Genomic DNA, 13,473 nt, shown 5'->3' on the forward strand with positions numbered 1-13,473 from the left:
GAGCTGGAACACATCTACAGTAGGGCTGGGTATCGTCACTGATTTCTAGAATCGATTCAATTCCGATTCACAAGGTCCCGAATCGATCCAATCCACGATTCGATTCAATTCGATTCGATTCAATTCGATTTGAATCTGGGAAATTTTGACAGTCAGAAATATTATAATTCAGATCAGTGCATTTACATATTTTTGTATCTATAAAAAGGAAGCTATAAAAATATTCTGCAGTAGATCAAAAACGAAAGAAAACCATTAATCAACATATGAACGTTACCTCTGACATTACAGCGGTTTTATTAGAGACACGGCTAAGCTTTTTTCATAATTTTAAAAAGTTTAAATTTGTTCAGTAGCCTATTGAGCGGCAGAAATGAGGTTTTCTTTTCGGAAGTATGTAAAAGGAAAAAAAACAGCCTCCGACAGCGCTGCAAACAACGGTAGATTTGTGCGTAACAAGCAAGCGAATCATGCAGAAAACAGATTTTTAGACAAGAAACTGTTCTTGAAGTACAGAGAGAGAGAGGGAGAGAGAGAGAGAGAGAGAGAGAGAGAGAGCTTTGCATGAAGTGTGATTTTTATCGTGGTGGAAGCAAAACAGCAAAAGTAAGATTCATGACGATGTTTATGTGAAGCGTAGTTTGGATCTTCTTTTGCTGCTGGTTCGGTCAATATTGTTTGGAGAGAGATAAAACTAACCGCTTTAGAATCAGCGCAAAAAGGGCGTGAACACAAAGCGCCGACCCGCCACAACATCAGAATCAGCGAGCTGTCGGCTTTCAGCCCCGACCGTGTCCGTGCCGTCAGGTGAGAAAGGCGACATCTCACTGATTCTGATGTTTTGGCGGCTCCGCGCTTTGTGTTTACGTCTCTGTGCGGAATCCGTGTTCCTGCTCTCATTTACTGTTTTAGCTGTTTGGTGGTTGTTGAAATTTTGTGAGGTTTCATCTGAGATTCTGGCATTTCAGGCAAAATAAATTTAGTCTTGATGCATTCTCAATCATCCAGGAAAGTAAATCTCCAAAAGTTGAATCTGTTCATCTGGACGTAGCGTTTTGTGGGAGAAACGTTTCGTCACTCATCCAAGTGACTTCTTCAGTCTCAGCTGACTGCAGGTTTCCCCAAACCTTATAAACAGTACATTTGCATAATGACTGAAACCAGCCGTTCCTTAATCATAATTATGCACATTCCCATGACCATTGATCAACAATTACTGACCAAAACCCACTGATCAAAGAACACTGATCAATGGCCATGAGTACCATTCACAGAGAGTTGGGGAATGGCTGCAATCACAGCGTTGTAAGATGGCGAAAGAATCCCCACTGACACAGCGGCCAGGCAAGCAGAAGAACATCACATCAAGAAGGCCCTGAGTAAATGTGGTTATCCCAGCTGGACTTTTGTCAAAGCGGGAAAGGCACCTAAAGAAAGCTCCAGTCGATCCAGGAGAGAAGGACAACCGCTGCCCAGGCGAAAACCTGTAGTGATCCCATATGTGTCAGGAGTATCGGAACAGTTGAGACGCATTTTTTCTAAACACCGCGTCTCTGTGGCTTATAAACCCCAAAACACGCTGCGCCAAAAACTGGTCCACCCCAAGGATCGGGTCCCCCGACACAAACAGAGTAACATAGTGTATGTTGTTAAGTGCCAGGAGGATTGCCAGGATTTATACATCGGGGAAACCAAACAACCTCTAGCGAAGGCCAGGACTCTGCAGTTTATTTACACCTACAGGCCAGTGGACACTCTTTCAACGATGAGGATGTACACATCCTGGACAGGGAGGAACGCTGGTTTGAGCGCGGAGTCAAGGAGGCCATTTACGTGAAAAGGGAAAGACCATCTCTGAATCGAGGAGGGGGCCTAAGGGTACATCTTTCGCCATCTTACAACGCTGTGATTGCAGCCATTCCCCAACTCTCTGTGAATGGTACTCATGGCCATTGATCAGTGTTCTTTGATCAGTGGGTTTTGGTCAGTGATTGTTGATCAATGGTCATGGGAATGTGCATAATTATGATTAAGGAACTGACCTCACAGCCCATTGTTCCTTCAGTGGGCTGGTTTCAGTCATTATGCAAATGTACTGTTTATAAGGTTTGGGGAAACCTGCAGTCAGCTGAGACTGAAGAAGTCACTTGGATGAGTGACGAAACGTTTCTCCCACAAAACGCTATGTCCAGATGAACAGAATCAACTTTTGGAGAAAATAAATTTAGATTAAAAAATCGATTCAGGATTTTAATGAATCGATTTCACGTTATCCAAGCCAGAATCGATTTTTGGCTTAAACCATCCTAGTTTAACAAGCATTACAAGAGAAGAGAAGAGAAGAAGAGAGCTTCACTAACAGGTGTGACTGATAACATTTCACCTGCAAAGGCTACTCATGTTTATTTGTATCAGGACAAGCAGGGAAGACATGGACATCAAGTGTGTCAGGCTGCCCGAGTCCCCTCACCCATATCAGCTCAGAACTCTGCATTACCTACTGAGTCAGAGGGTCAAGGATCAGAAGTTCTACAAAGAGTAGAACAAGACTTCCTGTATAGAGGTGTCTGTGGACCAGGGCTCTAGAGTGCGACCAATATGGTCGCAAATGCGACCAAATTTTTCCGTGGTGCGACTAAAAAAAAACATTTGGTCGCACCAGTGCGACCAACTGTTACCAACATTTGGTCGCACCTGTTTGGGTAACAAAAAAAAATCTCTGCAACTCTCCATGTTGTCAACAGCAGACACACATTATGCCCCTATCGTGGACTAAACCAATCAGAGATAGTCAGGGGCGGGACCTCTCTGATTGGCCGTGGTCCAGTGGAAAGTGCAGGTAGAAGAGGGAGGTGAGTAGCTTTAATAAACTATATCAATTCATTAACGAATTCCACACAAAGACGTAAACACAGAGCGACCCGACGTATCAGAATCAGCTTTGTCTTTCTCGGCTTTCTCACCGGACGGCCCGCAGACTTACACGCTGTCGGAGCTTAGCGATTCTGATGCGTCGGGTCCGCGCTGTGTTTACGGTTTTTTGCGCTGATTCTGAGCTGCAGGTTTTGTCTCTCCAACCAAAATTCGCCGAGCCAAAAAGAAGCAGCAAACTGCGCTTCACATTTGATCAATGTCGTCATGAATTCCCTCTGACTTTTGCTGTTTTGCTTCCCCACGATAAAAATTACACTTCCTACACAGCTCCCTGAGTGTACTTCAAGAACAGTTTCCCGTCTCAAATCTCTGTTTTCTGGATTATTCATTCGCTTATTACCCACCAGTCTACCGTTGTTTACAGCGCTGTCTTTTTCTTTTTTCATGTAAATGACGTCCGACAACAAAGCCTAATTTCTGCTGTTCAATACTGAAGAAATTTAAACTTCTTAAAATTATGCAAAATTGCAGAATATTGCAGAATATTTTTAAGGTTATCTGCTATAAAACGCCAGACCAGGAAAATCTCCTTCATGTTTTTCTGTGTTTTATTCTCAGTTACTTTTACACAAAGGCATCTGCTGTGATGTTCACAATTCTGATGAAGTCTCACAAGTGTCAATACTGATAAATGATCAGAATTATAATATTTCTGACTGTCTGAGGCTAAATTGAATCGAATCAGGACTTTGAGAACCGGAATCGAATGGATTATAGAAATCAGTGATGATACCCAGCCCTAGTGAGCAGCCTAGGCCTGACAGAAGTGGATGTAGCTGTGGGTAATAAGAAAAGATGAAAAGAACTATTGATAACTTTTTTGTTAAGTTAAGGACTGATCCATCTGAAATTCATAGCCAGTGCTCTGACACAGTGCCATCAATCTGTGAATGCTGAAAAAGCAGCAGTGTATCCAGAAAACACATTATATGCTGCAATAAATGCAGTGCCCAAGTGTCCCCTCTCCCCACTGCCTTTCAGCAGCATGCAACAGCAAACAGGTCGTCAGAGGAGGCCAAGATGATGATTAAGTTTAACATTTTCTACAATATTGACAAAGCACTTTAAGCACAACATTGTTAGTTAATAATTTAGAAATGAATATTGTCTGTATGGACCTCCCCCCAAAGAAGGTGCACATGTAAAACTGCGGTGTTAAGCAAAGCGGTTGAAAAATTTGAGTGCGCCTAACTTTTGTGCCGGTACGCCTAAATTTTTTAAGTTAGGCGTACCGGTGCGCCCATGTCAAAAAGTTAGTCTAGAGCCCTGCTGTGGACCTACAGACCCACATCATATCCATCTCAGCACAACTAAAACATGGTGACTGACCTCAGAGTTTCAAGTCCACATCCTGGACTCTCCAGGAAACCACACAGATGCTCCACTCCTGGATCCTGCAGGTTGAAGTTGATGCTCAGGTCCAGGTCTCTCAGATGGGAGGGGTTGGACTTCAGCGCTGCTGCCAGATAATCACAGCTGATCTCTGACAAACCACAGTCCCACAATCTGTATAAAGAATGAAAGATGTAAGTTTATTAGACAAAGTGTGAGCTTGAAATCATTCAGTGTTTCATCATCTGTTCAGAGCTGAAGAAGGTTCAGAATGTAGAAGTTTAGAAAATGGAAACTCCAAACAGCTGAAGCCAACAGGAAGCAGCTTCAAACAAACACAACAAGAGAAAAAACTCTGAATGTTTCACATTAAAGTCGTACATTTATCATAAAAACAGGACAAAGACTTGAAAAAGTCGTGTTTTTCCTTCCAGGAACCACATGGCTTCACTTTTAAAGGTGAAGTGTGAAAGAAACGGACATATTTGAAGTCCAAGACCTTTTTCCAGTCACATGATTAAAGCAGACAAACTACAAGCTCATTTTCATTCCAACAAGTCATCTTCTGACCTGGACTAACAACACTGGTCTCTATGTGCAGCTGGCTGTGAGACCAGTGCTCAGGGAGCGTCTACAAAGTGCAACACTGAAAGAACATCACACACTCATTTGCTTCCATCACACAAACATCTACTGTCATTATTTTCACCAAACTCTGTGGATCCTTTGTTGGAAATTCAAATGGGATCAAATGGTCAGACAAAAGAGGGTTATGAGGAAATATGATGAAATGTTGTGTATTAGCAGCAAGTTATTGAATCATTTTCCTCACAAACCAAACAAAATGATTGACAAACATGTTTTTACAAACTCAGTGTTGGACTTGGATCAGCAGGATAAGCTGATGTTTAAAGGCATTTTAGGCTACGTTCATACTGCAGGCGAAAGCGCATCAAATCCGACTTTTTTGACCCTATGCGACCCATATCCGATCATGGTATGACAGTGTGAACAGCACAAATCCGATATTTTCAAATCCGACTATTAAACCCGATTCTTTGATCCCCATGATAGAACAGAGAAAACCAGACTCAGAGTGGTCAAAACATTTCTATATTTTATTCAATCATCTTCCGGAAGAGAGAGAGCCCTGCACAGCCCAAAGCCAGTTGCAGAAACTCTAACATTAGAAGCTCAACATGAGTCTCATATAGGTGTTATTTAGGTACTTCAGACGTCACACACAGTTTCAATTTCGATACAAACAACTCTTTATATGTCAGTAGCTTCCTCGTTTTCTGTCTAGCTTCCTGTATTTATTAATATACTTATACAGCTGCACACGGACTTCCTGTTTTTCAGTCTGGCTGAGCACTTAGTTTGTAAGTCAAAAGTGGCCTTGGTTTACAAGCCTTCATTATTAAAGTACATAAAACAATATAATCAGCAAATAAGCATTAAGAATATATATTAAATACATGACAACTAACTGACAAGATTCATAACAAAGGCTTTATAGGGGTGAAGTAGTACAGCCTCCCTTTCCTGTTGCCAGGCAGATTCAATACAGCATACGTCAAATCAAAACCACAACTGTTCAGTTAACTTTTGACACAGTTTAAAAGAACATCGCGCCTCGTCTCCATCCAGGTGTTGTACCACAAACGATTCTTATCTCGATGACATATCTTGCGTCTTCCTGTCTCAACTGACAGCCTCGGCACACTTGTGGTTACAGCAAAAACACATCTCAACTTCTAACCTACTAAAATGATTCTACTCCTGTGGTTGTATATGGGTGTATGTGTGTGTGTGTGTGTGTGTGCTCTGTGTATGATGTCATGACCCCTTCTGCACCTCACACCCACAGACATCCTGAGACAGAAGGCCCCTGCACGTACACAGCTAAAACTATATGTGTAATTTCTAGACTAAATGTCACACTCAAATGATACTACTCAAACCATAAATGAAACTGCTTAACTCTTAAAACTTAAAACTTAACTCTAAAGAATATAAGTAATAAAGGATAATCAAATAACTGAAAAATATGACATGTAAGCAGGTGTATTGCAATTCCTTTCAGAGCTCCTGTCATCCTCACCATGTATTGGCCGATCATAACGTCTGCCAAGAATTTCTGACCCTCACTTGACCAGGAGCCACACCTCCTTTAATAAGCACAAATGCAATCATGTATAAAAGATCAAAATCATTTCCATTATAAAAGGGATTTTCCCCACTCTGCCAATATGTTTGCTCCTGTCACTTACAGTCAAACTGTTGCAAATTACAATGGTCTGCATGCTCTTTTGGAAGTTGCAAATTATATCCTGACCAGGGCATCTTTCCTGACCTGACAGGGGACAATTCTGAAGAAATTGATAGACAGCTGCAACAACACCTTCCAGCTCTGTAGCCCCATTTTTACTTCCGTAAACAAAATGCGTTGTGTGTGACATCTTCTTTTGCGCATTCGGGCCGTGAACCATTCACACTAGATCACATTTTGTTTGTAGTGTGAACAACCAGACAAAAAAAATTGATTTGATGAAAAAATCTGAATTGAGCATTAATACCTGCAGTGTGAACGTAGCCTTTGTCTCGCTGTATGAGAGTCGAGTTATTACTCAATATTTATGAAGGATGTTTTTAAATTAGGCTCAAATATGTGACAGACATTTAATCCCATTTCAGTTTGGCCTCATCCTGGCCGGATTATCCAACACACACTTTTTTACATTTTAGCTCTTCAAGGCAAACATAGTAAAAACATGAGCTGTTATGTTTCCTGATAAAATGATGTGACAGGTAGAATAAAGTGTTGGTGTTACAGCCTTTCTCCCCTCTGCTGCTGAGGCTGTCAGTCTCTCCCAAACTCAGCTACAGGACTTCAAAATGAATGAAAGCAGCAGAAGTGACTTTACAAATGAAAGAGGAAGAGGAGAAGAAGAGGAGAGGGAGGCCACCCTGACCATCACTCCAGCTGAAAACATCACACTTCCATTAAAGTTGGTGAGAAAATGTTGAGCAGGATGAGCTGCTGGCTAATCTGGAGGCTGTAGCAGCAGCTCACAGCCACAGTGGATTTCCACTCATGAAAAAGCTCTGGCTGCTTCATTTCTCATCTCATATCAGAGACTTTAAAGCAAACAGAGCTCATAAATGGAAACTGATTTCATTTTTTAAGCTGCAACTTTTTAGTTGTTCCTTTTTTAAGACTTATACATAATTGTATGTACAATAAGACATATCATTCCCCTTTTCCCTGCCAGGCACCACCACAGTTCACTTCACTCAGAAAAATAAAGGTGCCAACTGGAACCAAAAGTGGTTCTTTAGACTGATAGAAGAACCTTTTTTGGTGCCACAAAGAACCTTTCAAACAATGGTTCTTTGAAGAACCATTTCTTTCAGTGGTTCACTGAAGAACCTTTAAAGGTGCCCCAAAGAACCATCAAGAAATGGTTCTTTGGGGCACCTTTAATGGTTTTTCAAAGAACCTTTTTGAAAATGGTTCTTTAAAGAATCATTTTTAAAAAGGTCCTTCAAATGGTTCTTTAAAAAAACATTTTAAAGAACCTTTTTTGAAATGGTTCTTTAAAGAACCATTATAAATCTTTCAAAATAAAATGTATCATAAATTGAATTTGAGTAGGGTAAAATAAATACGAACACAGCATAGACATATATTAATGGTTTATTGACATTTCGTAATATACCAAAAGACAAAAAGGCATTTTAACCCTCAGCACAACATCACTACTAATACATGTCACATATTAGTCATTTAAACAATAATAATTAAACATTTTTGCTATACTATAAATAAATATATGTAAATACTATATATATAGATAACACAACAATTAATACATGTATTGTTTAATTAATAAAACATCAGAAAGTGATAAAACACATTAGAAATCGCAATAGCTTCATAACAGACCAATAAATCAAGACATTTTCATCAGCAGATGTTTGCATGTTCAGTAAAAATATAAGTTTTTGATTAAAATTATCAATGAACTTCAGCCTTACCTTATGCAAGGTAAGTTTCATGTTGGACTCATGGTTCTTTGTTTGTCCAGTTTGGGACAATGTCTCTGACGTATGTATCATATCAAATATGCGTCACATCAAAACAACCCCAACACCTGCAGTTGTTTCAGCTTTTCACAGGCGTTTCCTGTCAGCTGGTCAACCTCACTCAGGTGGACATACATATCAGCCAACCAAACAACAAGGTCCTCCCTTTGTGCTTCAAATCCCTCCCACTCTGAGACAAGGAGCTGAGAGAGAGAAAACAAGGGTCAATTATAAAGAAGAGAGAAAACTGAAACCCTCCTCAGAAGGTCTGACTCACATACCTGCAGTCGACCTGTGATGGACTCCTGTTTGGCGTTCACATCATCCCAGCGACGGCCGCACTCCCACGCTGTTGCCAGCAGCTGAGTCTGCAGGGTGCCCTGGAAGAGCAGAGTTAATTTTCAACGCCTCCTGATAAGGCTCTCCAGCTGGATGAGTCGAGGTCCCGCCTCTCGCCGCTGCCTCTGAACACACAAACATAAATTGCATGTGAAGCAGGAGGTGCAGATTTTTTTGCTGTTCTTTTCTAAATCCAGGCTTGATCACGTGGAGGTATTTGGAAAACCTTTTTAGCCAGCGGACGACTGTTGTCTCGCAGAAAGTCAAATCAAATGTATGCAATACACAAGTAATTCACAAGAACACATTATAAAAAAGTCCCATTCTTACGTGATTTCAACTGAATTCTGCATAAAAACAGGGTGACAGAATTAAAACGAGTGTTTGCAGCAAATGTGAGCACAAAGCCTCACTTTGTACAAGCCTGCTATTAAAGTTCTCCTCTATCCAGACGACTTTCCTGTTTTCAAGGCACAACTTGGATCTGCTGTACAAATCTTATAGATACACGCTAAATGAAACAGTAGTGTGCACGGCTATAGATTCTGATCCCTCATCCTAATATGGTCCCAAAAGGCTCACAAAAAACAACATAGCAATAAAGCAAATGTTGAGGCTTCAAAATACAAAGTCCATAAACCAATGACTGACATGGGTTTTATCATAAGGGTGATAAATATACAACATATGTTTTTAAGACTAAAAGTATAATACAGATTTTTAGTCTGAGAGATTTGATGTTCATTTACCTGCAGATGCACTATACGTGCCTGCTCTGTGGTTTTCCACAACGTTTTGCAAATAACTATTTAATACAGGAAGTAGGTGAAATTAAACAAGTCATCTTTCTTTGTGAGAGGACAATATTAATGAAACCAACCTCAATGACATCATAGAGATCCCTAAAGATGCTCCTGCTGCTTCTCTTCCTCCTCTTCCTAAGCTTCCTTCTCCTTGTCCTCGACTTCCATCCAATTGTAATTAAATCTAATTGTGTTTCTCCCTCCTCTTCCTCATTTTGTTGGAGCTGTGAACAGAATTAGTGAATGTGAATTAATTTGTGCAAACGAGAAAAATCAGCTTTTTGGTCAGAGGTGCTCTTGTGATTTAAGCCGGGTAGAGTAGATTTATGTGTTGATGCTACCTGCTTCAGCTCTGGCTGCTGAGTGATATTTACACCCCGGCTGGATTACAAACTTTAACCACGTGCTGAACTTTGGCCCAGTGGTGATACCTCGTTAGTATAATGGCCTCTTCTTGGCTTAATGTATGATGGTGGATAAATGAAATGTACAAAGAAAATTTTACTATATTACTAAAGGACATCCATCTTGGTAACATCAATGACCAGAGCATAACTTGTTGACTAGTCCGATAATAAGTAATACAGGAACAGTCACACCTTCTCATGTGTCACATTTCTATTCATTCAAAACACTTATGCATTGCTGTATTTTATACAGTTCTTACAGAATTCAGTACAGGCTCATGTGAGTATTTAATGTACGGCTCAGCTCTACTGAATTTCTGAGTTTCTAGAGCAGGCACACAGCTCACATCACAACAGGCTTCAGGCGCCATATTAGTGACTTTAACAATATTATAAATTTTAATATCGGTCTAGCTGACATTATGTTATGCACGCAGCACGCAATAGAACCACATATTTTAGAAGCCAAAGGTTCAAATTAGTTAGGAGCACCTTCACTTAATTATAACAGTGGTTTTGTTAGGAAAACAGTTCTGTATACTGGATACTAAATTGCGTTAACGTCAACGGCTAACGTATCTAACATAGCTAACCGTTATTGTTAGCACAACATTAACAGCAAGCTACAATGACGAGTAACAAAAATAAAACAGTAAAAAGGTTTTAATGAAAATGTTTGACCTTTTCCAACAGTCCCAGAATCCAGAGCTTCAAAGACCAGCAGGTACTGAAGACTGTTATCCGTTTCGCTGTCACCGTCCGTGAGAAAGAGTATTTTTTCCCTTAGAAAGTTCAAGGCCCACAGCTCGCGCGATCTCTCTGCACATGCGCATCCCAACGATTGACCCCCCTCCCCTCTCTTTCGGGAGGTTGCCATAGTTGCCGTGTTCTCTCTCTCTCTCTCTCTGTCATTAACACATATTAACAAATTGCTCAGTGATGAACAAGTACTCAGTTTTGACAAAGCACACTGCTTAGGTAAATGCTCTAAGTAAGTGTGTTCATTACATTGACATTCTGTTGTGCAATTGTTATTTATTAGTATATTATTATTTGACTTTACATACTGCTGGGTGGTTTGTAAAGTTTACAATAACTAGTATTATCATTATGCTATATTTTCTAATATATATAATAATCTCAAAAGTAATGCCTTGAAGCAGAAAATAGTAATACTTTATTAAAATTTAAAACTAGAGTACAGTATTTGAATGTGTGTATTGTGTCTACCACTACTACTCATCATATTCATAAACTTCTTAATAATAAATTCCATAGTCCATATAAATTCCATATTCTATTACCACATTATTTGTGATCAATGGGTTTGCGGGGTTAGGGGTGTTGGGGGTAGGGTCTTTAGGCTTCGGCCCCCATCCCTGCCACCAGTATATTTTTAAGCAAGTATTTCTAACTTTTATTTGAATATTCAGTTTCCTATAATCTGCCCTTAAAGGGTAACCTGCCCTCCCCCTTGGCACACACATGCACACAAACAAAACACACAGTATAATTCACAACCTCATTATAGTGAACAAATGTTTATGCCATTTTACACCATCAAACTTAGATAGCTAAGGATGAAGAACCTTTTGTTCTTTAAAGAACCATTTGTAATACCTAAAGAACCATCTACAAAATAAAAAGGTTCTTTGACGTATGATGGTTCTTTAAAGAACCATGAAGACATCTGAAGAACCATTTAAGAACCATAATTTTTCTGAGTGTTCAATAAAACTTTACTTCAGATTGTTTTCATGTTTTGATCCAGCGATGGGAGCGGTTTTCCCCATGTCCAGTCCTTGTACTAAGCTAGGCTAAACATGTCCAGTGCCTGTCTCTGTGCAGCTTTTAATATGATGTGAATAAGGTAGAAATGGAGGAAGAAGAAAATGACGGCACCAATAAACATGCAGCTACCAACCCAAATGGTGAGGTGGTGGTTAGTTATTATTGATGATCCCCTACATTACCTACATTCAAATATGCTCTCCAGCTACAATAGTGTTTGTGTTCCTAACAGGATTTCATGAATGTGTTATTGTTCATGTCACATCTTTATGAAACAAACAATCCTTCATTATCAATGTTCCAGCTTATCTGTGTGGAGCAGCTGACCTGTACGATGTGCACAACACAAACATTATTTACCATCAGTTACTGTGTGACTGAACCACGTGGGTGTAGGAAGCATGGCTCTGAGTTTGAATAGCAACATTCATTAACACTTTGATTTGTTACAGACTGAGCAGAGAGAAGTGGCTCACTGTGAGCGCAGTGATGAGATAAGAAGCTCAGCTCATTTCAAAAAAGTTAAACTGTAAATCTAGCAGAAACATAATTTCTGACTCATGATTGTAAATCTTCTCAGATCCATTTGTACATTTAGAGCCTGATACTGAAATATAGCAGCACGGACATTCACAGCAGCAAAGGGTTCTTGCTGATCTGAGCTGGCTTGGCCCTGGCTTATCAAAGACTAAAGAAAGTGGAATCTGCTGTTCAAACCCCACAAGGCTGCCCGCTGTGATTGAAACAGTGGGACGGGTCGTGACTTCTCAAAATGGGCTCACTGAATGCAGCACGGATAAGATCTTGAAGAAGCTTGATGCTGCCGTGAGCTTTGACTTTGCTCTTTGAGCACAAAATTGATAACCTCTCGGAGAAGCTCGCAGATCTCCAACGGGAGGTTAAGAGACGAGTGACGGACTGTTAGATCAGCTGTGAAATTGACAAGCAGTTGTTCACACTAAAGAAAACCACCATCACTTCATGCGGCTAACATACCGGTGCCAGCTGGCATCTCAAGGCTGGAGCTGAATATAACAAATCTCACCCTGATACCAGACGGTGTTTAGACTGTTCCTTCCCATCCTAACCAAGGACACCTGGAAGGCTGTTTACTTCACCTGGCAGGCGAAGGACACTCTCTCAGCTCCTGACCGGCCAGCTACCTAGCCTGACCTGTCTCCCCAATGTGATGTTTGTGTATTGTATGTACGGTTGGCAAGGTCAGGATCCTAATTGCAGAGAAGTGTGTAGGAAAGGCAGCTTTAAGAACATGCCCTGCTGGAGATGCAGCTCCACAGACACATTGATTAAACCTGCCTAATAACAAACATACGTGCAATGAAGATCAGCTTGTTATCTTTCATCAGTGTTAAAATAGTGTCAATTTAGCAGACACCTGTTATCAAATGCTGAATTTATCCAATGCTGACAGTTAACTCTCTATGTTGCAGGACAACAGTTTAACTTTTGTGGGAAAAAAAGATTCTGGTTTGAACAACCAGTGATCAGACAATAAATTTAGTTGTTAATATAGTAAATTGGGAGATGTTTTCTGCCTGATTGATGCAGCACAAAATATTTTACTGTATGAGGGAAATTATATTTTTGTGATAATATTTTGAACATGCATTTCTGTTGTCCTGTCATCTTAGTGGGTTAATAGCTGATATGCAAATTCGTTGATCGTTCTTAAATTAAGGAAGGATGATTGAATTCTAGCACGAGTGAATGGGAAGTGTTGGAGTTTGTTAGAGTGGAGACTCTAAAACACTGAGTTT

At 40.2% G+C, this 13,473-nt stretch overlaps 1 protein-coding gene across 1 annotated transcript in view; it reads right to left on the reverse strand.

Annotated features, from left to right (window-relative positions):
- The window catches only part of LOC135932478 (NACHT, LRR and PYD domains-containing protein 12-like), a 67,281-nt gene that overhangs the window by 33,314 nt on the left and 20,494 nt on the right, over positions 1 to 13,473 (reverse strand). Inside the window, exon 7 of the mRNA XM_065469961.1 lies at positions 4,264 to 4,440. Within this exon, the coding sequence (XP_065326033.1) occupies positions 4,264 to 4,440 (177 nt within the window). The remainder of the gene's footprint in view (positions 1 to 4,263; positions 4,441 to 13,473) is intronic.

This window comes from Pelmatolapia mariae, linkage group LG3_W (assembly GCF_036321145.2).
Source record: "Pelmatolapia mariae isolate MD_Pm_ZW linkage group LG3_W, Pm_UMD_F_2, whole genome shotgun sequence".
NCBI lineage: Eukaryota > Metazoa > Chordata > Actinopteri > Cichliformes > Cichlidae > Pelmatolapia > Pelmatolapia mariae.